Source organism: Hylobates moloch, unplaced genomic scaffold, assembly GCF_009828535.3.
Source record: "Hylobates moloch isolate HMO894 unplaced genomic scaffold, HMol_V3 SCAFFOLD_12, whole genome shotgun sequence".
In the NCBI taxonomy this organism is placed as follows: domain Eukaryota; kingdom Metazoa; phylum Chordata; class Mammalia; order Primates; family Hylobatidae; genus Hylobates; species Hylobates moloch.
In genome coordinates this window covers 11,383,866-11,407,638 of record NW_026652287.1, presented here as the reverse complement: position 1 = coordinate 11,407,638, position 23,773 = coordinate 11,383,866, and the positions used below count along the sequence as shown (strand labels likewise).

The window sequence follows — 23,773 nt, the reverse complement described above, 5'->3', positions numbered from 1 at the left end:
AGTCTGTTATCTCCTGACTCTGCAGTGAGTAACACACATGGCCTTGGGTGCTCAGAATCTACTAGTCCATCAACAGAGCTGAAAATACCTGTGAACACCAGGAGGCAGATGCCCCTGTGCTGTGAGCAGAAAGTTTGTATGGCTAATAGTAAAGAAAAAATTTTTCTGCTTTTGAAGATCAAAGCATGTAAATCAAGGCCTCCTACTTGTTTGTCTGCAACCACAATTAGTAGTAACTGGCTTGAGCAGGTCATGGCTTCCCTTTAGAAGCAGCATAAGTTGCCAGAGTTTTGTGGGCACTTGTGCTTTTTGTGTAAACTTTTTTTTTTTTTTTTTTTGAGACGGAGTCTTGCTCTGTCGTCCAGGCCGGAGTGCAGTGGTGCGATCTCAGCTCACTGCAAGTTCCGCCTCCTGGGTTCATGCCATTCTCCTGCCTCAGCCTCCCAAGTAGCTGGGACTATAGGTGCCCGCCACCATGCCCGGCTAATTTTTCTGTATATTTAGTAGAGACGGGGTTTCACTGTTAGCCAGGATGGTCTCGATCGCCTGACCTCATGATCCACCCACCTCAGCCTCCCAAAGTAACCTTTTCTTTTTCTTTTTCTTTTTTTTTTTTTTGGAGATGGATTTCACTCTTTCCCAGGCTGGATCAAGGCACGATTCACTCACTGCAACTCACTCTGGTTCAACGATTCTCTGCCTCACCTCCGATACTGGATTACAGGCATGTCCACCACACCCGGCTAATTTTTTTTTTTTTTTTTTGAGACGGATCTCACTCTGTCCCCAGGCTGGTGTAAGTACCGCCTCCCGAGTTCACGCCATTCTCCTGGCTCAGCCTCTCCGAGTAGCTGGGACTACAGGCGCCCGCCACCACGCCCGGCTAATTTTTTGTATTTTTAGTAGAGACGGGGTTTCACCGTGGTCTCGATCTCCTGACCTCGTGATCCGCCCGCCTCGGCCTCCCAAAGTGCTGGGATTACAAGCGTGAGCCACCGCGCCTGGCCTCTTTTTCTTTTTTTTTGAGATGCAGTTTCGCTCTTGTTGCCCAGGCTGGAGTGCAATGGTGTGATCTCGGCTCATCGCAACCTCTGCCTCCCGGGTTCACGTGATTCTCCTGCCTCAGCCTCCCGAGTAGCTGGGATTACAGGCATGCGCCACCATGCCCGGCTAATTTTGTATTTTTAGTAGAGACAGGGTTTCTCCCTGGTCTCAAACTCCCAACGTCAGGTAATCCGCCTGTCTCAGCCTCCCAAAGTACTGGGATTACAAGCGTGAGCCACCACGCCCGGCTCCAAAGTAACCTTTTCATGAGACTGGAAATTTTAACATTTCCTCCAAATTGGTAACTTGGTGGTGGCAAGTCTTTAAATCTAGGCCATAGAAGCTAAGCAGTAGGTGCTGGTTTTGTCTAAACTTAAAGTCAAAAATTCAAATTTATACAGTCTTAGCTTAAAGCAGTTTAATGTTTACTCTTAGATTTGTGTATTGAGTTTTAGTGGCTTCTTTATAGAAAGAGTACAAAATGCTTGGTGGATTTTTTAGATAGTAGTTTGAAGTAACCCTGGTTTATTAGCCAGACAACAGAAATGTTTAGTGTAACAGGCTTGATACTTGGAAATTGGCTTGTTTGGCAGAGGGCAAGCATTTCCCTCTGGAGTTTGAATTTTTAAACTGGCATGCCTTTCTACCCACCCCTCCCCCTTTGTTTTTAAAGACAGAGTCTTGCTGTTGCCCACCCAGGCAGAGTACAGTGGCATGATCATAGCTCACTACAGTCTTAACTTCTGGGCTCAAGCAGTCCTCCCGCCTCAGCCTTCCCGGGAGCTGGCATATAATGCGTACCACCATGCCTGGATAATTTTAAACAAATTTTTTTTTTTTTTGAGACAGAGTCTTGCTCCGTTGCCCAGGCTGAAGTTCAATGGTGCAGTCTTGGCTTACCGCAACCTCTGCTTCCCAGGTTCAAGTGATTCTTCTGCCTTTTCCTCCTGAGTAGCTGGGATCACAGGTGCATACTACCACTCCCAGCTAATTGTGTATTTTTAATAGAGACAGGGTTTTACCATGTTGGCCAGGCTGGTCTCGAACTCCCGACCTCGGGTGATCCGCCTGCCTCGGCCTCTCAAAGTGCTGGGGTTACAGGTATGAGCCACTGCACCCAGCCCCATGCTGCTTTAAGTAAATATTTTAAATAAGTCATGTCATATGGGTAAGTCTGCAGTGGAATACAGTGAAGTCTCTTTATCCCATCTTCAGAATATGAAAGGATGTCATTTAGGTGCTATGGTGTCTTCCTTTGTAAACATCAGATTCCCTAGAGGAAGGGACAGAGCCTCTTTTCTAGGCTCCTGAGCTGTGATTTGACACAGCAAACATTCCCTTGGGTTTATGGTCCTTTCATTACTTCATCAGACATGGTGTGTAGGCTCAGAGTAGTTGCTTGTAGCATTTAGCCTCAGCTGGCCTCATCTTTGGCTCATTTTAAAAATAAAAGAGGCTGCGGACGGTGGCTCATCCCTGTAATCCCAGCACTTTAGGAGGCTGAGACCAGCAGATCACCTGAGGTCCGGAGTTCGAGACCAGCCCGGCCAACATGGTGGGTGAAACCCCATCTCTACTAAAAATACAAAAATTAACTGGGCATGGTGGCAGGCACCTGTAGTCCCAACTATTCGGGAGGCTGAGGCAGGAGAATTGCTTGAATCTGGGAGGCAGAGATTACAGTGAGCTGAGATCACACCACTGCACTCCAGCCTGGACAAGAGGGAGACTCTGTCTCAAAATAAATAAAATAGGTCTGTACAGAGACCATGGATATGTACTGAAGTACAATCTTACTGGATTGTTCAGTACTCTTTGGGGAGTTTATGGCCACTGTACTATACAGTGGCCTCTCCTGAAACGAGATCTGCTATGTCTCTGCTGTATTGCACATCCCTGTGGTGGCTCGGATCCCCAGCCCTGGCAGCCCCTCCCTAGCAGACCTGTGTGCTCCAGGAATACTTAGAGGAGAAACACTGCCTTCTAACCCTGAGCCCTACCTTCCCTTAACCAGTCCTGGTTGCAGCCACAAATCTGTCTTGGCTACTAATGAGTGACTACGGGAGCCGTTCACCAGAAAACAATGATTAACCTTAAAGCAATTCTTAAGGAAGAGGATGACTTTACTGGATATCAGGGTAGCTATATTATTAATGTTTGGAGGTTTGGAGAACTCAGGCTGTCAAGAAAACAAGTATTACCATTCATGAGGACACTGCATTTTAAACAATCAGGCTTACAAAAGAAAGTCACATTTTTATAAACCATGGAGTGAAGTGGATTCCTGAGTTAAATTCTGGGGTACAGTGGCTTCAAGTGTCTTTAGATTGAGTCAACAAGGGTCTGTGGATTTAAATTAACAGGAGACATGTATCTAGATGAGAGCTTTCTCTTTTTTTTTTTTTGAAATGGAGTCTCGCTGTCGCCAGGCTGGAGTATAATGGTGCAATCTCAGCTCACTGCAACCTCTGTGTCCTGGTTTCAAGCGATTCTCCTGTCAGCCTCCTGAGTAGCTGGGACTACAGGCATGCACCACCACTCCTGGCTAATTTTTGTATTTTTAGTAGAGATGGGGTTTCACCATATTGGTCAGGTTGGTCTTGAGTTCCTGACCTCAGGTGATCCCTCCCAAAGTGCTGGATCCACTCCACCTGGCCTTGTCTCATTTTAATTAAAACTGTTTTGCCATAGTAAAAATAAAAGGGACAAATAGAAAACTCAGCCATCAGCAGGAAAGGCCTCTTCCACAGGGGCAACATCTTACATTGCTCTTATCAATCACTGAGGAAGGAGGTTGGTTACTGTCTCCATCTTCAGATTCACTAGAGCAGCTGTTTCTGTATGTGAATATGACATTGCCAGCAGGGTCCTGTCTTTAAAAAAAAATTCTGTAATCTAAAATTACTTCTCACTGGTTTCTGCATCTGCTACTTGGGGAAGCCACCTCATGACCAAGTGTTTCCTACAGCCACCATGGCCCAAGGCTACCTGTACAGGATGCAGCCTCCTGCAGTTGCTCCCACTGTCTCCCAAATCTGGCGAACTTTTAGGCAACGGTAATGGCAAGTAGCCATGGAATTAATTCTGTGTGGTAAGAGGCACACAGACAGATGAGCAACTCTTCTCCTTAAAGAAGTCTGTGTCTAATTCCTACACGTGGCCGTTGTCAGAGCATAGCTCTTTCCCGTTACCTTTACTAGCCAGAAACAGCTTTCTTTCTTTCTGAAGAAAAAAAAATGACGCACCACAGGGTACATCAGATGAATCAGAAATTACATTGTTTGGACCTCAAAACAGTGTTTACTGACTCTGGGCTTAAACTTCTAGTCCACTCCTAGAACAAAAACCCTCAAAGTTCAAGAGTGGTTTTTTTTGTACAATTGTTTATACAAATTCAACAAAGGTAAAATCGCATCAGGGAAGGTCTAGGAAACACCACCTTACAACAATGGCACTTATAAATGCAGAACTTTACAACTAGGAAATAGCCACGTTACAAACCTAAATGAGAACTCAACTCACACTTCAGAGGAGAGAAAAAAGCAAAAGAAAGGCTGTGTGGGAGCACTTATTCTACGTCTTGACTCACTGTATAAATTAGATCTATGTAAGTACAAGAGCTCATGCTGGAGCAGACCCTCCTGAGTGCAAAGGCTGAAGTTGAAATTTTAAAATTTGAGAAAAGTGAATTCTCTACAGAGGAAACTTGGCAGAGTATCTTACTTCGACTACAATTTACATCTATCCACAACATGCTCATGTAACTCTTGAGGTACAAAGCAGACTCTCAACTTCCAGTTAAACATGCTTTTAAGTGGAAGGTCTTAGCCTACTTTGTTAGATCTGGGCACATTTGTAGATGGGTTGTGTCGATGAAGTACACGTTAAATTCTCTCCTACCTTAAGGAAATCAGGAAAATTGGCAATCTCAAAACAATAAAAACACTGGTATGCATTCAAACCTTGCATAAATAACTTTTAAACAATTTGTACAAAAATAGTTCTGCATAATGTAAGATGTAACAAAACCAACCAACCAAAAAAAAGTGTCAAGACGGCAGCAGATGTGGTGTGTGGTCCACTTTATGTCAACACCCAAAACCTCGGTGTTGCAAGGAATGAAGTGTCCAAAACACCACTCCCACTAACAGAAACTCCTAAGCTCACGCTTCAGTATGAGAATTTCTCCGAAGTCCACCCTCCTCTCCGACAGGAATGTCTTCTTGTAAAGGCCGCCTTAGAAATGGTCCAGAAAGCAGTGCAGTTACGATTTAGAAAGACCAAGAAAGTGTCGGCTCACTCATCCCCCAAATGGGTGGTTGAACAGCTTCTCCCTTGGAAAGACTTGCAAAATGGAATTGCGTTGTGGTCTGTTGTCCCACGTTCCAAATGGAAAATAAAAGCCCTCATTTTTGTAAAGTCTCTCCCCTCCCAGAGCCCACCCCGTATTTACATACTTGTCCTTGGACTAACTCAGTTTTTGCAGGAGTTTTTCTTCTACTTGCCCAAACTGGACACTCACAGACATCTCGGCTATGAACTGCTCACAGCCTTCCTTGGTGACTTGCTTGCAGTACCTCAGGTCAATATGACAGATGTTTCCACAGCGTTTGAAGAAGGACAGGCACTGATCAGTGACCTTATTGCAGTCTGCAGAGAAGAAATAAATAGTAATGTGAGGTGTGAAGGCCAGGAGCCAGAAGGTCCCCCCAGACCCAGGCGCTCAGCAGTGGGGGACAGGTCAGAGCTCTACATATTCCAGCTCCTGCTGTGCTGCACTAAATAAAATGTTATTTGCTTAAAATCTCTTCAAACGGGGAAGGGTTTCACCCACCAGGTATAAAGGTTAATATATGCCTCAAAAGCATTCAGATAACCACGTGAAAATCACTTCTAATTTACCACACAGCTGCCTCTATACATGCGTATGCTCATGTAAGTAGTTCTATGTGCTTTTACAATGATAGGCCCACACACCATGTCGAGAAGCTTGCTTTTCCCATCTAATATGTTGTTGATGAGTACTGCTCTGTGTCTATTACTGTGCATTTATCTGCCTCCTCCCTTCAGATAAATTCCCAGAGGGGCATCGCCGGGTCACAGAAAGAACATCCCTAAGGGCATCTTGGGATCATTTTTGCTTTTGCAGGCCCCAGTGCTTTGGAGCAATTCACAGCATGAGGGACAGCTGTTTGGCCCTAACCCCAGGACTGACCGTGTGCCAGCAGCCTAGGCACCAGACCAACATGCCCTTCTAGCAAAAGCAGAATTCAGACTTCATCACACCCTCATCTGCAGACACACCCTTTGTGCTTTTCTTTTTTCTTTTTCTTTTTTTTTTGAGACAGTCTTGCTCTTGTCACCCAGGCTGGAGTGCAATGGCACAATCTCGGCTCACTGCAACCTCTGCCTCCCAGGTTTAAGTGATTCTCCTGCCTCAGCCTCCTGAGTAGCTGGAATTACAGGCGTGTGCCACTATGCGCGACTTTTTTTTTTTTTTTTGTATTTTTAGTAGAAACTAGGTTCCACCATGTTGTCCAGGATGGCCTCAAACTCCTGACCTCATGTGATCCGCCCGCCTCAGCCTCCCAAAGTGCTGGGATTACAGGCTTGAGCTACTGTGCCTGGCCTCAATGGTATTACATTTGTGACCTTTGCTAATCATCCTTAGTATCAACACTTTCATTTCTTTATTAAATTGAGTGGGAATAAAAATACTAAGGGCAAACCGCAATCATGCATACAATGCCTGTGCTATCTACGTTACCAAATCCCTGCAGGCGAGGAGGTGGTGTGAAGTAGTAAAGTCAGAGCACCACATGCGCCACCAAACTGACTTCCTTTATACAGCCAGTCCTTTCAGACAGTGGCCTCCACATCAGCACAGAATCTTCAAACAGATGCTCACCAATTCGTGAACCTGGAGCAGTAGTGCTGGAAAGCTGTCTATATACACATAGGCATTCACAAGTGAAGGCGCTGCTTTTAGACTGAAGATGGGAAAACGAGAGATGCTTCAACAGATAACTCAGTTTTTCGTGGGTTTTTTTTTCTTTTTTTTTTTTTTTTTTGGAGACGGAGTGTTGCTCTTGTTGCCCAGGCTGTCAGGCTGGAATGCAGTGGCGTGACCTTGGCTCACTGCAACCTCCCCTTCCCAGGTTCAAGCGATTCTCCTGCCTCAGCCTCCCGAGTAGCTGGGATTACAGGTGCCGGCCACCACGCCCGGCTAATTTTTTGTGTTTTTAGTAGAGATGGGGGTTTCATCATGTTGGCCAGGCTGGTCTTGAACTCCTGAACTCAGGGGATCCATCCGGCTCAGCCTCCCAAAGTGCTGGGATTACAGGTGTGAGCCACCGTGCCCGGCAATAACTCAGTTTTTCAAAGGGTATCCCTTAATCTTCTAATTAATCCCTCAAGTAGTTCCCCCCCAAATGGCTGACCCTCTTTATAATCTTACTGCAAAATCCAATGATGAAGTTGTAGAATGTTATACAATTCCTTCGGGAAGCTCATGATCCCCAAAACTCAATACTTGATTCATTTTAAGTATAAAGAATAGGGATTGGCTGGGCCCGGTGGCTCACGCCTGTAATCCCAGCACTTTGGGAGGCTGAGGTGGGCGGATCACGAGGTCAGGAGATCAAGACCATCCTGGCCAACACAGTGAAACCCCGTCTCTACTAAAAATACAGAAAATTAGCCGGGCGTGGTATTGGGCGCCTGTAGTCCCAGCTACTTGGGAGGCTGAGGCAGGAGAATGGCATGAACCTGGGAGGCGGAGCTTGCAGTGAGCCAAGATCGGGCCACTGCACTCCAGCCTGGGCGACAGACCCGAGACTCCGTCTCAAAAAAAAAAAAAAAGAATAGGGATTTTACTAATACAAGCTTATTTTCATATACTTTTCATTTTTCATTATTTACTATGACATGTTGACTGGTTAGATTTGAACTCCTGGTCTCAAGTGATCCTCCCCCGCCAGCCTCCCAAACCACTGGGATATAGGTGTTGACCCTGTCTGACCAGGATGGTTTTCTTAGAGGATGTCCCACATTCACACTTACCATCTTCAAGGTGTCATTTAGCTTGTTCCATATCTCCTGTTTTTCCTATAAACTGCAGATATCCCAGAGGCTTGCTTAGATTCAGGCTAGACATTTTCAGCAAGAAATCACCCTCAGAATCTTCCATCTTAACCCTGTTCCCAGCTCCCTATCTGCCTTCCAGAGCACCGTCTAGCTCATCCCCAGAATGCATCTCATTCCTTACTCAGATCCAGCTATGCTGTCCCCACTCCATCACCAGCTCAGGGATATTTTTCCCCTGCAATGTTTGCCTAGTTCCTGGCTAGAAGGGACTGACCCAAGTCCTGCCTCTCCCTTGACACCTTCAAGCACCAGAGCAGGCAGCTCCCATGCCAGAGAACTCTGCCATCTGGCTGGCACACTGCTGTGGCCTGTAGCTGTCAGACGGCTAAGGGGGCCTCAAGTGCATCCTGGCAGTTACCTGTCGGTGGTAAGGCAGCACTCGGTGTGAAGTGAGACCTGGAGGCCCAGCTGGCTCCTTTTCTGAGTCATCTTTGGGTACTAATTTGGGCCCCCTTTGGAGGCTCATTCATGCCCAGCCAGCACTCTTCCTGGCTTGTGGTTCAAATATTCCCCAAAACTGGAGCCCAAAGACCCTTCCAACAAAGAAGCTAGAAGGAAAAGACTTTCCTTTGGTCCCTCTGTGCATTAGAGTTCACTGCAGCCTGGTTTCTCAGACCCTCCACAGGCAGGCTGACAGATGTTTCCTGCTGGCGCGTGGGGCCCGCCTGCCCGCCCGCCAGCCTGTGGAGGAACATCACTTTTGTTAGCATCCTCATCAGTTCTCCCTCCGCCTTTAAACATTTTAGATCTAGAATCTCACTACTTTGCCCAGGCTGGTCTAAGACACCTGGGCTCAAGTGATCCTCCCACCTCAGCTTCCTGAGTAGCTGGGACTATAGGTGTGTGCCACCATGCCTAGCTTCAGGAATAAATTTAACCAAGGAAGAACTTGTACTTTGAAGACTATAAAGCATTGCTGAAAAAAAACTAAATTAGACATAAATAAATGGAAAGTAATCCTATGTTCATGGATTGGAAGACTTAATACTATTAAGATGTCAGCACTACCCACAGAAATCTACAGATTCAATGAAATTGCTATAAAATCCTAGTAGTATTTTTTGCAGAAATAGAAAAATCTATCTTAAAATTCACGTGAATGCATGGGGCTCCAAGTTGTCCGAACAATCCAAAAAAAGAACAAAGTTGAAGAACTTGAGCTAATCTGAAGCTGAGGTGGAAAACCACTTGAGCCAAGGAGTATGATTCCAGCCTGAGCAATACAGTGAGATCCCATCTCCAAATAAAATAAAATACATAGGCCAGGCACAATGGTTCATGCCTGTAAGACCAGCACTTGGGAGGCTGAGGTGGGTGGATCACTTGAGCCTAGGAGTTCAAGACCAGCCTGAGCAACATAGAAAAAGCCTGTCTCTATTTAAAAAAAAAACACCAAAATTAGCCTAACATGGTGGTATGTACCTCTAGTCCCAACTACACAGGAGGCTGAGGTGAGGTGGGAGGATCACTTTTGCCTGGGAGGTGGAGCCTGCAGTGAGCCACGATCACATCACTGCACTCCAGCCTGGATGACAGAGTAAGCCCCTGTCATTCATTCATTCATAAATAAAGCACGTTACAGGCATAAGGATAGACATATAGACCAATGGAATAGAATCAAGAGCTCGGCCAGGTGTGGTGACTCACACCTGTAATCCCAGCACTCTGGGAGGCCGAGGTGGGTGGATCACCTGAGGTCAGGCGTTCGAGACCAGCCTGGCCAACATGGCATGGTGGCACACACCTGTACTCCCAGCTACACAGGAGGCTGAGGCAGGAGAATCGCCTGAACCCAGGAGGTGGAGGTTGCAGTAAGCCAAGATCACGCCACTGCACTGCACTCCAGGCTGGGCAACAGAGCGAGACCCTGTATCGAAAAAAAAAAAAAAAAAAGAATCAGGAGCCCAGAAACAAACCCTCAAATATATGGTGAAGTGGTTTTTGAAAAGGGTGCTGCCAACAGCATTCAATTAATAGATAATCTTTTCAATAAATGTTGCTGGGAAAATTGAATTTCGACATGCAAAAGAATAAGCTGGACCCGGCCGTGCGCGGTGGCTCACGCCTGTAATCCCAGCACTTTGGGAAGCCAATGCAGGTGGATCACAAGGTCAGGAGTTCGAGACCAGCCTGGCCAATATGGTGAAACCTTGTCTCTACTAAAAATACAAAAATTAGCCAGGTGTGGTGGCACGTGCTTGTAGTCCCAGCTACTTGGGAGACTGAGGCATGAGAACCACGTGAACCCAGGAGGCGGAAGCTGCAGTGAGCTGTCAGCACCACTGCACTCAAACCTGGGCGACAGAGCAAGACTTCGTCTTGAAAAAAGAAAAAACGGGAAATTTTTCATGATACTAGACGTTGCAAAGATTGATATGACACCAAAATCACAGCCAACAAAGGGAAAAAATAAAAAAGGCCGGGTGCAGTGGCTCATGCCTATAATTCTAACATTTTGGGAGGCTGGGGCAGCAGGACTGCTTGAGCCCAGGGGTTTGAGACCAGCCTGGGCAACATAGCGAGACCATCTCTTTTTTTTTTTTTTTTTTTTTTTTTTTTTGAGACGGAGTCTTGCTCTGTGCCCCAGGCTGGAGTGCAGGCGCGATCTCGGCTCACTGCAAGCTCCACCTCCCGGGTTCACGCCATTCTCCTGCCTCAGCCTCCCGAGTAGCTGGGACTACAGGTGCCCGCCAACACACCCGGCTAATTTTTTGTATTTTTAGTAGAGACGGGGTTTCACCGTGTTAGCCAGGATGGTCTCGATCTCCTGACCTCGTGATCCGCCTGCCTCGGCCTCCCAAAGTGCTGGGATTACAGGCTTGAGCCACCGCGCCCGGCCTGAGACCATCTCTAAAACAGAAAAAAAGTCTGGAGATGGATGTTGGTGACACTTGCACAACATCGTGAATGTACTTAATGCCACTGAATTCTATGCCCAAAAATGGCTAAGGTGGTCCATTTTATATTATGTATTATTTTACTACAACATAATTATTTTTCTAATTTTGGAAGCTGGAGAAGAGGTAACAATTTAGGAGACTTGAGAAAGCTTAATTAACCCTAAAGTGGCTGAGGGGAAAGCAGAAAAGAATGATTATTCTATAGAACACCTCCAAGATGTTTAGTGGTGATTTCTCAGAAATTCCTCTTGCACTGGAAGTGACAGGTACATTGGAAGTGGGGCTGAAGATGGTGTTAGTAACAGAAGCACTGGTTGAAAATCTATTCAAGGAGCAGTAAGATGTCCACATTCCTTCCCCAACAGAAGATTGCGGTTTTAGTCTCTGATGGGCTGGGCTCCAGTGGGCACAGAAAGTAGGGGTGCCCACTCAAAAGTGGGGCTAAGGGAAAATTTACCTGCTGACTATTGAGAACCTCCTTCCCCCATCAAGCCCCATACTTGACCATACCGATGGCGGTCCAGCCTACACCCTTAGGAGATCAAGGAGAGTCTTTCTGGCAATCCTGACCAGCTTAAGAGAAAGATGGAAAGATCTGATGTCCAGGTTTCACCAAAGAAACGACACACAGAGACCACCCTGTAAGTGTCATCCATAGCAGACAAGCTCCAACCGCGTGCCCAGAGCTTCTGATCACCCTTGAGTGGGGGAACAAGCAAGCATCAGCACTCAAGCTGAGGAGAGCCTCTGCCGAAGGCCACTGACGGCATTTGAAGGGAACAGTCAAAGCAGAGAGAAGAAAATAAAACATTCATATCCTCAGGTAGGAAAGTATCTGGCTCCAAGAAACAACAGGCCATTCCACAAAAAGTTCAGAGAATACAGCTTGAAAATTAAACATACAGGTTGAACCAAATGAAAATGCCAACATTTGACTACTTTTGACTTATAAAAACAGCAGTTTCATATGGTTCAACTGCACGACAACAGAAATGAAAAACTCAGTGTATAAGTTGTGGCCAGGCATGGTGGCTCATGCCTGTAATCCCAGCACTTTAGGAGGCCGAGGCGGGCAGATCACGAGGTCAGGAGATCGAGACCATCCTGGCTAACACGGTGAATCCCCGTCTCTATTAAAAATACAAAAAAAAAAAAAAAAAAAAAATTAGCCGGGCGTGGTGGCGGGCGCCTGTAGTCCCAGCTACTCGGGAGGCCGAGGCGGGAGAATGGTGTGAACCTGGGAGGCGGAGCTTGTAGTGAGCCAAGATCGTGCCACTGCACTCCAGCCTGGGCGACAGAGTGAGACTCCATCTCAAAAACAAAAAAAAAGTTGTATGATAAAGTACAGGAAAACTCCCAGAAAATACAGCAAAAGACATTGACATGGAAACGAGGAGGGAAGACAGGAATCAGAGGACTAGTCCAGCAAGAGGAAAACAGAAGGGGAGGAAGTTAAGAAGAAGTTTTTCTACAAGTGAAGAACACAGACGTCCAGACTGAAGGGCTTCTGTGAGTATTCAGCATGGTAGGTGAAATGGACTCAAACCCAAGTTTGTCATCAAAAATTGCAGACAACTAGACGACTTTCTATTAACTTACAAGGAGAGAAAACAGATTCACTGACAGATGAAGAATCAAATGGTTTTAGACCTTGCCTCTGGAAGGCAGAAGATGGTGGAGCAAAACCTCCCACTTACTGTAGCAACAGGCTCCCAGACTAGGGTTCTATACCCAGCAGAACTAGCAACTAAATGGGGAGGTATATAATAAAAACAAATTCAGACACACAGGGTCTAGAAAATGTCTCTCGGCCGGGCGCGGTGGCTCACGCTTGTAATCCCAGCACTTTGGGAGGCCGAGGCGGGTGGATCACGAGGTCAGGAGATCGAGACCACAGTGAAACCCCGTCTCTACTAAAAATACAAAAAAATTAGCTGGGCGTGGTGGCGGGCGCCTGTAGTCCCAGCTACTCGGAGAGGCTGAGGCAGGAGAATGGCGTGAACCCGGGAGGCGGAGCTTGCAGTGAGCCGAGATTGCGCCACAGCACTCCAGCCTGGGCGACAGAGCGAGACTCCGTCTCAAAAAAATAAAATAAAATAAAATAAAGAAAATGTCTCTCACCAAATATGAGAGTAAACCAAGAAAGAAGATATGAGATCAAGGAAGGTACCTAGGCCAAGACAGAGACCAAAGGAGTGCAGGATGGCAGTGGTGGGGCAGCCAGTCCCAGAGGAGAAAACGGAAGGGGAGGAAAAGAAGTCAGGAGGCAGCTCTCCTACGAAAACTGGTCAAGAGACTGATGAGTTGGGGGTGGGGAAGGGTAGTGCATTCAATTCTGTTGTACCATTTGCATAGAAACTAAGCAAACAAAATGAGGCAATTAACTTAATAAAAACATTGAGCAAGAAAGAAAATGTACTCATAATACACTGTTTGGCTCAAGAGTGACCAACACTTAACATGGTCATAATAAGTGAAAGAATAGCGACAACCAAAAATTGCAAAAGATGGAGGGAGAAAAACGGGCAGTGAGTGGGAGGGAAGGATACAACAGTAATAAATCCTCATGTTATATAATAGCAAGCTAATAAATATATAATGTCCACATGGGGAAAAAAAAAGAAATTGCAGTATATGGGCTGCCAAAGCGAGCACTAGGCTTGCTATTTTGAAATAGCAGAGGTAAACACTGGAAGAAAGAATTCAAGAGTTTAAGGCGTTGCCTCAGGTAGTGAGGATAGAGTGAAGGGAAAGGCAGGGGACTGCCTTGAGCACCCAGTAAATTTTCCACAATGGAATTCGGCCAGAACAATAGCTAGAATTGCAACTTCCCTTGTCACGAGACCAGATCCTCCAACCAAGTTTAAGAATCTTGAGGCATGCCAACTGTCATCTATTTTGTGACACAGACTTTTTTCCCATCTCTGGTGCTTGCATCAGGACAGGCTTATTTTTCCAGTAACTCAACTAGTTACACCGATGAGAGGGCAATTTTTTTTTTTTTTTTTAAGAAAATCTAGAAGAGTCTAGGTATAGAGATACGCCTTAGTATACGTCACAGCTCTTAACAAGAATGCAGACTGGGCGTAGTGGCTCATGCCTGTAATCCCAGCACTTTGGGAGGCAGAGGTGGGTGGATCACCTGAGGTCAGGAGTTCGAGGCCAGCCTGGCCAGCATGGTGAAACCTGATCTCTACTAAAAATACAAAACTTAGCCAGGCGTGGTGGCAGGCACCTGTAATCACAGCTACTCAGGAGACTGAGGCAGAAGAATCACTTGAACTTGAACCTGGGAGGCAGAGGCTGGAGTGAGCTGAGATCACTCCACTGCACTCCAGCCTGGGCGACAGAGCAAGGCTCCGTCTCAAAAAAAAAAAAAAAAAAAAAGAATGCAGAGAGCTGTATGCACTGAGATGAAAAGATGACCTCAATTTATCATGCTGGAAAAACAAAATGCAAAAGATGATTTGCACGCACACACACAGCATGGCCCACACCGCAGGGGAGGGAATTTATACTGAGATCTCTGCTACGCATCCATAATAACTAAACCAGGATATAATGAAGAGATTTAATAAAATACCAGCACTTAGAGTAAGACGACTCCCAGGCCCTCTCCAAAGGGCAGCTCCATCACCAATTCAAGCCCATGACCTGGCGCTTGAGCTGGAGAAGCCTCAATTCACTCTGGTTCTTTGCATCCACGAGGTGGAACAATCCCTACCACCAAAACTTCATGAGGAGAAGGAATGGCTTCCTAGGTCCCGAATGATCTCATCCCATCCAAAGCTCCCATGCCCCTGCTATGAGGCATGGTTGCCAGATAGTTTATCAGGCATGAATGTGGAATGCAGAGGAGAAAACAACATGCACGTCACCACTGCGCTGTGTCAAAAATGCAATTTGATGAGATGGGGATGTCCTTAGTACTTGGTAATTTCTGAGGGTAAAAAAAAAAAAACCTGCAAAGTTTTTTTTTCTCTTTTTTTGCTCTCACCCAAACCCAACACCCCCCAATCCAGACCATCCTAAGCTACCAGACCAAAATCGCATTAGTTGGGCTAAGAGCAGGCAGCATTGCTCTGTGTACCTTGCTGCATACTGGAGCCCCAAGTCCTTCAGAACCAACTGCCGCCCCAACAGCAAGTGGAGCGAGTGAAGATCCTGCCACCAGAGTGACAGAGAACAATCATGGAACTCACTGTGGGTTTTTTTCTCTCCAACAACAGGCTCCTTACAGCAGGGTCACAAGGGGTGCGTGTAAGCAACGACAGCAAAGGCAGAAACCAAGCTCCCTCCTGCCCACCAGGGGCCTTGCCTCCCGGCCCCCACTGTCTCAGCACCCTGGTTGTCAGGCACCGGCTCTTCTGCACCCCCTCGGGAAGCTGTCCTTTGTCCGTATTTTGGGTCAGGAACCACTGCTATGTGCTTGTGGCTGCTGCTAACCAGCACTGTTTTGGGGTAGCAATTACTACAATTCCAACGGTAACTTTTTTTTTTTTTTTTGAGACAGTTTTGGTCTTGTCACATAGGCTGGAGTGCAGTGGTGCCATCTTGGCTCACGGCGACCTCCACCTTCCAGTTTCAAGCGATTCTCCTGCCTCAGCCTCCTGAGTAGCTGGGATTACAGGCGCCGGCCACCACGCCCGGCTAATTTTTGTATTTTTTTGTAGAGACGGGGTTTCACCATGTCGGCCAGGCTAGTCTCGAACTCCTGTCCTTATGATCCACCTGCCTCAGCCTCCCAACGTGCTGGGATTACAGGCGTGAGCCACTGCGCCCAGCCAACAGTAACTCTTTGTTTAATGTGTTTCCCCCTCAGACTGGGCTGTCCATCTCAGTAAACGAGACAACTAGCACTGTGACCACATAGTTGTGGACGCACGAATCGTTTTCCACAAATGTGAACCTCCTGGCTCTCCCACGGAGTGTTGCGCAGACCCGATGGGGGCCCCTGACTCACCAGACAGGTTAATCTCGGTTAAGGAGTCTCGGGTGGTGGTGCCAACAGCGGTGAGCAGGTTGATGGACTGGTCGGTGACGTGGTTACAGTAACTGAGGTGGAGCTTGGAGAGCAGGGGCATGTGGCGGATGATGAGCCGCAGGGAGGCATCTGTGATGTCCAGGCCTGCCAGGCGCAGCTCCACGATGTTCCGGAGCTTGCTCCGATTATCCATCTGACCTGGTGGGGCAGGAAGGAGGGGGCAACCCGTCAATCTGACCGAGGAGGCCTGGTCACGCTGACGTGCCACTCTAAAAGGCCTGCCAGCCAGCCAGAACACTCAGATTTCATTTAGTTATAAACTGCTTCCTCCCAAAATCAGAATTCCAACAGTTAAAAATCAGACTCCACATCAAAACTTAGATTTCCAGATTCTCTTGAAAAACTAAAAGACCTAGAAACACTAAGCCCACATTCCACCCAGTAGTCATCAGCCAACCAGTGCAGAGGTCGCGCAGCACCTCCGATCCCCGTGGCTTGGGGAGAAGCACAGACCTAGGCAGTCCAGCCCAGTCCAGGGGGAGGTGCCATCCTGGAAGCTCTTGCACAACCACACTGATCCCGATGGCAGTGGAGACTTGAAACCAACGAGGGGCAAGTCAACAGAAAGGCAGTGAGAGGCAAGCAGAGCCCCAGGAGCTGCGGAGCCCCAGGAGCGAGTCAACAGGAAAGCAGTGAGACGCACCCGGAGCCCCAGGAGCGAGTCTCGCATGTGCACAGGAGCCCCTGCCTCCTCCCAGATCCCCTCTGTGCCTGAAGCAAACTGAGAACATGGCAGCAGAGACTCATCCCTATGTCCTTTGGGGAACGGCTGGGGCCTGAGAAGGATGGAGGATATGCTGGAGTCTGAGAGTAAAAGCAGATCCAACAGCCTAGCTCGCTCACCCCACCCCCACAGAAATCCCCAGCCTGGCAACTCACCTGGCCTGTTGTCCGTGGGCGGGGACAGGAGATCCCGCATCTGGGCATCCTTTAGTCCCTCCACCCACTGGACATCCAGGGTCCGGAGCAGCGGACAACTGGAGCTGCAAAGGGCCGAGACCGCGATCCATGAGCAGCCTGACAGCACCAAGTCCCGGAGCCCTGGGGGCACATAGAAAAGGGTGAAGGTCAGGGGATGCAGCCCCAGCCCTCACTGCAGCAGACACACTCGGGGCCACTGGCCCAGGGCTCACCAGGCAGCCGGTTGATGAGCCAGCTCAGCTGCTTCTTGGAGATATTGGTCCAGCTGAGGTCGAGGGAGACGGGCTGTCGCCGGATGATGCCGCTCAGCATCAGGGGTGTGATAGACTTGCAGTGGTTCAGGTCAATGCGGGTCCACAACCGCTTATCGCAGCACCTGGGGACCGGCCCGGTGGGGACACATCGTCAGAGGTGGGGCTTCTCTGGGGAGCCCATGCACAGCTCTTAACTCCCCCACCTAACAACCTCTGGGAGGCTCCTTAACTCAGCGCTCTGGACCCTTCTCTATGTAGCACCTGTCCTGCCCCCACGCGGGCACCTCCCATCTGCTCTGACAGCCATGGCCTCTGCTTTCCATCAAGTATGTATGTATGTGTTAAGACGGAGTCTCGCTCTGTTCCCAGGCTGGTGTGTAGTGGTGCAATCTCTGCTCACCACAACCTCCATCTCCCAGGTTCAAGCGATTCTGCTGCCTCAGCCTCCCGAGTAGCTGGGATTACAGGTGTGCGCCACCACACCCGGCTAATTTTTTTATTTTTAGTGGAAATGAGGTTTCACCATGTTGGCCAGGCTGGTCTTGAACTCCTGACTTCAAGTGATCCGCCCGCAAAGTGCTAGGATTACAGGTATGAGCCACTGCGCCTGGCCTCCATCAAGTATTTACCATGGGCTTTACAACGCCCTCTACCGGCCGTTCCTCCAAACAACCCCATGAAGCTGGCGTCATGCCCGTTCATCCAAGAGCGTAAGGCAGAGCTAAGGCCAGAAAGCTGGTAAATATCGGCTGGACTGAAGTTGTAACTGGCAGCCTTGCTGGAAACCTGGACTAACTCTCCGAAGCCAAGGACCCCACGTGGTCCTCACTTCACCCTCCAGGAAGCTACATCAGGGAATAAACGGGGTCACCTCCTCTGACAAGACCAGAGGAGCCGCTGTAGCCAGCTGGAACGCTTTGCGGAGCACAGTAAAGCCATACTGGGGCTTGGAAGGAAAGAGCATCGCCAGCGACTCCACACACACGGGCCATCCCTGGTGCCGCCTGAGCCTTAACCTAGAGCCCTACACAGGCCGCCGCTCACCAGCGGTTCCAGGTCCTGCAGACCCGCATGCAGACACACAGGTCTTGGTGGCTGAGGTAGCTGAAGACGGCCATCCACACCTCCCTGTGCATGACGTGGGCTGCCCCATCGTCCAGGGGTAGCGAGTCAGGCGGGGGGCTGATGGGGGGTGGCCGGATCACATGGCGCTCCATCTGCATACACTTGGGCGGGGACACGGAGGGTGGGGGTCGGGAGATGACTCGGGGCGGGCTGCGCAGGCTGGGCCCCAGCTGGTGCCGCAGCTCCCGGGGCGTGCCGTTGAGCCCCTTGCTGAATCGGTGGGGGCGCTCGCAGATGCCTGGGGGCCGCTTGGGCTCCTCGCCCTCACTCTCAGGCTCCGACTTGATGGGCTGCTGGTTCTCGTTGGCCAGGCTGTTCTCCGTCCTCTGGATCTCGTGGTTGAGCTCCTTGCTCAGCTCCCTGCTCAGCTCCTTGTTGGGAAGCCGCCGCTTCCGGCGCATCTTCACCTTCTTCTTCTCCTCCGGGCCCTCGGCCCCTTCGGTGCTGGGTCCCGCGGTGGGGGAGCTGGAGCGGGAGTGGTCGCTCTCCCTGGTCTTGGGGGGCGCTTCGGGCAGATCGTCCTCGGGTTCCTGCTTGAAGCGCCTGATGGGCTTGTTGGCCAGCGCCATGCGGTCCTCGGCGTTCTTCCAGGACCGCCGCTGAGGGCGAGAGCGGAGACGTGTCAGCCTCTGGGGCTCGGGGCTGCGCCCACCCAAGGCCTCCCGCCCCCCTGCCACGGGACTGTGGCCCAGGGAGCTGCGGTGCAGCTCTGACCGCTCAGGCCTGGGGCACAGGAGGGAGGGGAAGATGGTACCTTTTTCCTGAAAAGCTTATCTTCTTTGCCAGGTTTGAGCTGTCACGAAAAAGAAAGGATGCAGAGCTTGCTCCCCAGGCTTCTGGGATTTGGTCCCCTCGACACCCCACCCCACCACGAGTCCATAGTCTCCAGAGGAGGGGCTGGAGGGACGCCTTCCCCACAAATGCCATCTCCATGTCTGACCGACAGACGGGCGAGCCCTGCCTGCGGCTTTCAAGGAAGAAGCTGGAAATAGCAGTACGGTTGAACTGTTCCCACCCAACTGACCTCCCACCCCACAGACCCGGAGATGTGCAGCCGCCCGTTCAAATCAGCCTCGGCTCTGGGAGCCAGTTCTGGAGCACAGCCCTGTGGGAATCCCCGGCCCAGCCGGAATGGCTAGAGCTGGGAGAGACTCCTGGCGCCACCTTGTGGCTGGTGACAGCATGGCCCGTGGGTGGAGCAGGGCCACCAGGCTCCTCAGAGGTTCCCTGGACTCACAGCTTCCATCCCAACCAACAGAGGCTCTAGGCACAGACAGCTTCCCAGGCCCCAAGCCAGAACCACGAGCCAGAGATCTGGGGCCGAGACCTGGGAAGCCTCAGGAGAGGCAGCAGTGGGGTGGAGGACCAGCGGGGTGGGGTGGGGGACAGCCCGGGACTCGCAGGGCCTCAGGAGGGCGTGCGTCGTGGGAGCACCTGCTGCTGGAAGTAAGTGAGACTGGATCTCCACCAGGGGCTGAGGCTGCTGCCTAGAGGGGGCCTCGGCGAGAGGTGAGAGGAGGAACCGGGGGACGTTTGAAGCGATGAGGCCTAAAGGGGAGGGGGGGTGGGAAGAGGAGTGACTCGCTGGTTTTCCCCTCCTTTCTTTGGGGCAGGGCTCTCAGGACTTAGGTGACCTGCTCAAGGCAGCATGAGGCCGAGATTTTCCCAAGCTCTACCCGCTGCCCACCCCCTGCCCCATCCCTCCAACCCAGCACCCGGGACCAGCCAGACCAACCCCTTTGCCTCCCAGCCCCTCCTGGTCCGTACCCGCTTGCGTCCACTCAGCTCCTGGGGCTTCTCGTATTTCCGCTTCTTCCTCAGGTGCACGTCATCAGACTTTCTGCGCAGGAGGCCGTCCGGCGGCACCTTCTTGGGGTGCTCATCCGACCTGCGCCGGGGCGCCTCCTCACACTCGCTCCTCCGCTTGGCAGGCTCCTGCCCTTCCTTGTTGTCCCGGTTCATCTTCTGCTCCTTGAGCAGGGAGCCGGGCAGGTTGGAGGCGTACTTAAAGCCAGGGCCACGCTTTTGCTTGTAGGCCAAAAAGAGAGAAGGAACAGACCAACTGTATACCTTTGGACTTGCCCTTCCTCCTCCCCAGGCCCACGGCACCCCACCTGCCTGACACTCCTGGGACAGGCTGGTCCGGGCCAGGCCCAGGCCCGCCCCTCTCCCGACTGACCCTGGGACTTGGAGCCCGGCACTCACTTTCCCGGTCTTGCCGGCGTGGTTACACTTCGGACACTCCCAGCAGTTTGGAAGCTCGTCGTTGACCACACCCTCTGACTCCTTAATCTGCGGGGAACACCAGGACTCAGAAAAGGGATGGGCAGAGAAGAGGGCCCACGGGCACAAGGGTCTGTGAGGCCATGTCTTCCAGAAGCAGCAGCACCCCCTCCCCAACATCACGTCTATCCCGTTTCCAGCCAAAAGAAAACACAGCCGCAGAGGCTGGCAGAGATGGGCAGCTGTGGATCCAGGCCAGGGTTCAGAGGCTGAGCCCCTTTGCTTCTCTGGGACCCTGGGCAAGACACTCCATCTCTGTGGGCTGGTGCCCTTGGCCATAAAAGTTAGTGTGCCCATCTCGCTGGGGGAGTATGATCCAGGTAAAGCCACCAGCTCAGTGCCTGGCATGCAGAAAGGACTTTGCAGAGGACTCTACTGGGTGCTGGGGGAAGGAGTGAGGTGTGGGGCCTTCTTCTCCCAGAAGCCTGGAGCCACCTGGAGGCGCTCCCTCTGGCCCAGCTACAAACAAGCAGCTTGTGTTTGCCATCCACTGAGACTCTGGAAACCCTCTCTGGTTCTGACATCCTGGGAGGTGGGGGTGTGTTTATTCCTTTGATGACACTGGGTCTCTGAGGTACTCCAGGCCCTCCTTGCCCTGGGCTTATCCCTTGACACACAGGATCACCCAGACTCAGGAATCCTCCAGGAATTCACTGCAAGACCTGCATCCCACCCTCTCACCAGCATCTCCAGCAACCCTACCTGCCCCAGAGCGTCAGCACCACCTGTCCCCACTGGGCCACTCACCTTAAGGCATCCAGGGTGGATGATTTCGTTGCAGATGGAGCACTCCATGAGCATGAGGTTAAACTTGCCTTCCTCCTCTTCCACCGTGTCTTCCTTCCCCGCCTCGCCACACACAAGGCACACGGCAGTGTGGGGCAGCACTGGCTGAGGAGCCAGGGAGAACAAGACAAGTCATCAGGGGTGGGAAGCATGGACCCCCAGGGGGGCCAGGTCAAGGGCAATGAGCTGCTCCCCTTGGGCCTGCCAGGAGACCCCAGGAAAGTGGCCCAGGCACATTCGCTCACTCATTCATTGAAATACGTTAACAGGCTACTACCTCCACATGCCAGATACTACTCTTAATTGCTGGGGATACAGCAAGGAACAAGACAGCTCAAAATCTCTGCCATCCAGAGCTTACATTTTAGTGGAGGGAGGCAGACAAAATGAAGGACAGAGTATGTTAGAGATAGAGACATGGGGAAAAATTAGAGGGCTGGAGTGAGGGGCAGAAGGGGGCTGATTTTAAATACGGAAGTCAGGGAAGGCCTCACATTCAGAAAAGCCCCAAAGGAGCAGGGGCGTGAGCCCAGCCCAGATCCATGCAGAGGAGATGAAGCTGCATCTCACCAGTGGGTATTCAAGGCACAGACCATGGACTGCAGGCTCCCAAGACCTTTACAGAAAGGTTAGGAGGTCAGAACTGTCTTCAGAATAACAGATGTTATTTGCCTTTTGCACAGTATTGATATTTGTACTGGTGGGTGAAACTCCTGGCCCCTCAGCACCAGTCAAGGCAAGGCCCCCAGCTGCACCAGCAGCCATGGGGTGACTCATGGCCATACGCTTATCAAAAAGATCACCAGGCCGGGCGCGGTGGCTCACGCCTGTAATCCCAGCACTTTGGGAGGCCGAGGCGGGCGGATCATAAGGTCAAGAGATCGAGACCATCCTGGCTAACACGGTGAAACCCCGTCTCTACTAAAAATACAAAAAAAAATTAGCCAGCTGTGGTGGTGGGCGCCTGTAGTCCCAGCTACTCGGGAGACTGAGGCAGAAGAATGGCGTGAACCCAGGAGGCGGAGGTTGCAGTGAGCCGAGACCATGCCACTGCGCTTCAGCCTGGGTGACGGAGCGAGACTCCGTCAAAAAAAAAAAAAAAAAAAGAAAAAAAAGATCACCAGTTTCATCTAAGAATCTCTCTGATGAAACAGTAAAAATTACTTTATGAAAACCTTACCCTAGAGTACACATCCTTTTCACGTGCTTTGTGACAATAAGAAGTATGGGTAAAGTGCCTCGGCACACAGGTGATGCGTACCAAAGGAAAGGCACTCATGACTGAGCTGGGAGCTGAAATGGCCACTTTCTCCATAGATTATTTTTACTTGAAGGAATGACTGATAGAAACCCCCTGGACATTGGTGTATTTTTGTGAAGATCAAAGAAGTGAGCTTGTCATTTCCAGAAAAATAACTGACAGCATTTGGTGCAAATGATAAAATTCAAGTTTCTGAATGAAAATTAGACTTTGGAAAACTTACATGAACCACCATAACCCACACAGCTTCCCAAAACTGAGACTTTTCCGAGGAGATCAGTAATCATATTAACAAACGTGATTTCTAAAATAATATTATGTGCCAATATTTGGAAAATCCACCTAACTCAGGGAGCCAGTATTTTCCAGATGACCAATACGTGGTGTTACAACATCAGGCCTGAGCAAATGAGCTACTCAAAGGGCAAGACAGGCTAATGACTTTCAGTGTAACAATGTGAACAGCTCATTGATACAGTTTCAGACTCCACATTGCAACTAAACTTTAAAAAAAACTGTTGAGTTCTAGTTGAGTATCAGAGTATCCACAATTATCAAAAAGGCTATTAAAACACTCCTCCCTTTTCCAAGTAGTATATATCTGAGGCCAAATTTTCCTCATACTCCCTCCAAAACAACATATCACAATAGACATAACACAGAAGCAGATATGAAAATTCCAGGTCTTTTCTTTTTCTTTTTATTTTTTGAGACTGGAGTCTTGTTCTGTTGCCCAGGCTGGAGTGCAGTGGAGCGGTCTCGACTCACTGCAACCTCTGCCTCCTGGGTTCAAGCGATTCTCCTGCCTCAGCCTCCCGAGTAGCACCCACCACCACGCCCAGCTAATTTTTTGTATTTTTACTAGAGACGGGGGGTTTCACCATGTTGGCCAGGCTGGTCTTGAACTCCTGACCTCATGATCCACCCGCATCGGCCTCCCAAAGTGCCAGGATCACAGGCGTGAACCATTGCACCCGGCAATTCCAAGTCCTTTCTAATGAACCAGACA

General features: G+C 49.9%; 1 protein-coding gene across 6 annotated transcripts in view; it reads right to left on the bottom strand.

Moving 5' to 3' along the window:
• KDM2B (lysine demethylase 2B) overlaps positions 1-23,773 on the bottom strand; it is a 110,580-nt gene that overhangs the window by 39,374 nt on the left and 47,433 nt on the right. For 2 of the 6 annotated variants that reach the window (XM_032168469.2, XM_032168466.2), the window contains exons 3-12: positions 21,465-21,608; positions 20,640-20,726; positions 20,202-20,462; positions 19,869-19,982; positions 19,189-19,227; positions 18,354-19,033; positions 17,268-17,431; positions 17,014-17,175; positions 16,054-16,272; positions 835-5,694 (exon numbers count right to left, since the gene is read on the bottom strand). In XM_032168469.2, the coding sequence (XP_032024360.1) occupies positions 5,513-5,694; positions 16,054-16,272; positions 17,014-17,175; positions 17,268-17,431; positions 18,354-19,033; positions 19,189-19,227; positions 19,869-19,982; positions 20,202-20,462; positions 20,640-20,726; positions 21,465-21,608 (2,052 nt within the window). In that variant the 3' untranslated portion in view covers positions 835-5,512. Of the gene's footprint in view, positions 1-834; positions 5,695-16,053; positions 16,273-17,013; positions 17,176-17,267; positions 17,432-18,353; positions 19,034-19,188; positions 19,228-19,868; positions 19,983-20,201; positions 20,463-20,639; positions 20,727-21,464; positions 21,609-23,773 lie in introns of those variants that run through there. The other 4 variants (XM_058424738.1, XM_058424739.1, XR_009208827.1 and 1 more) reach the window with 4 other exon arrangements.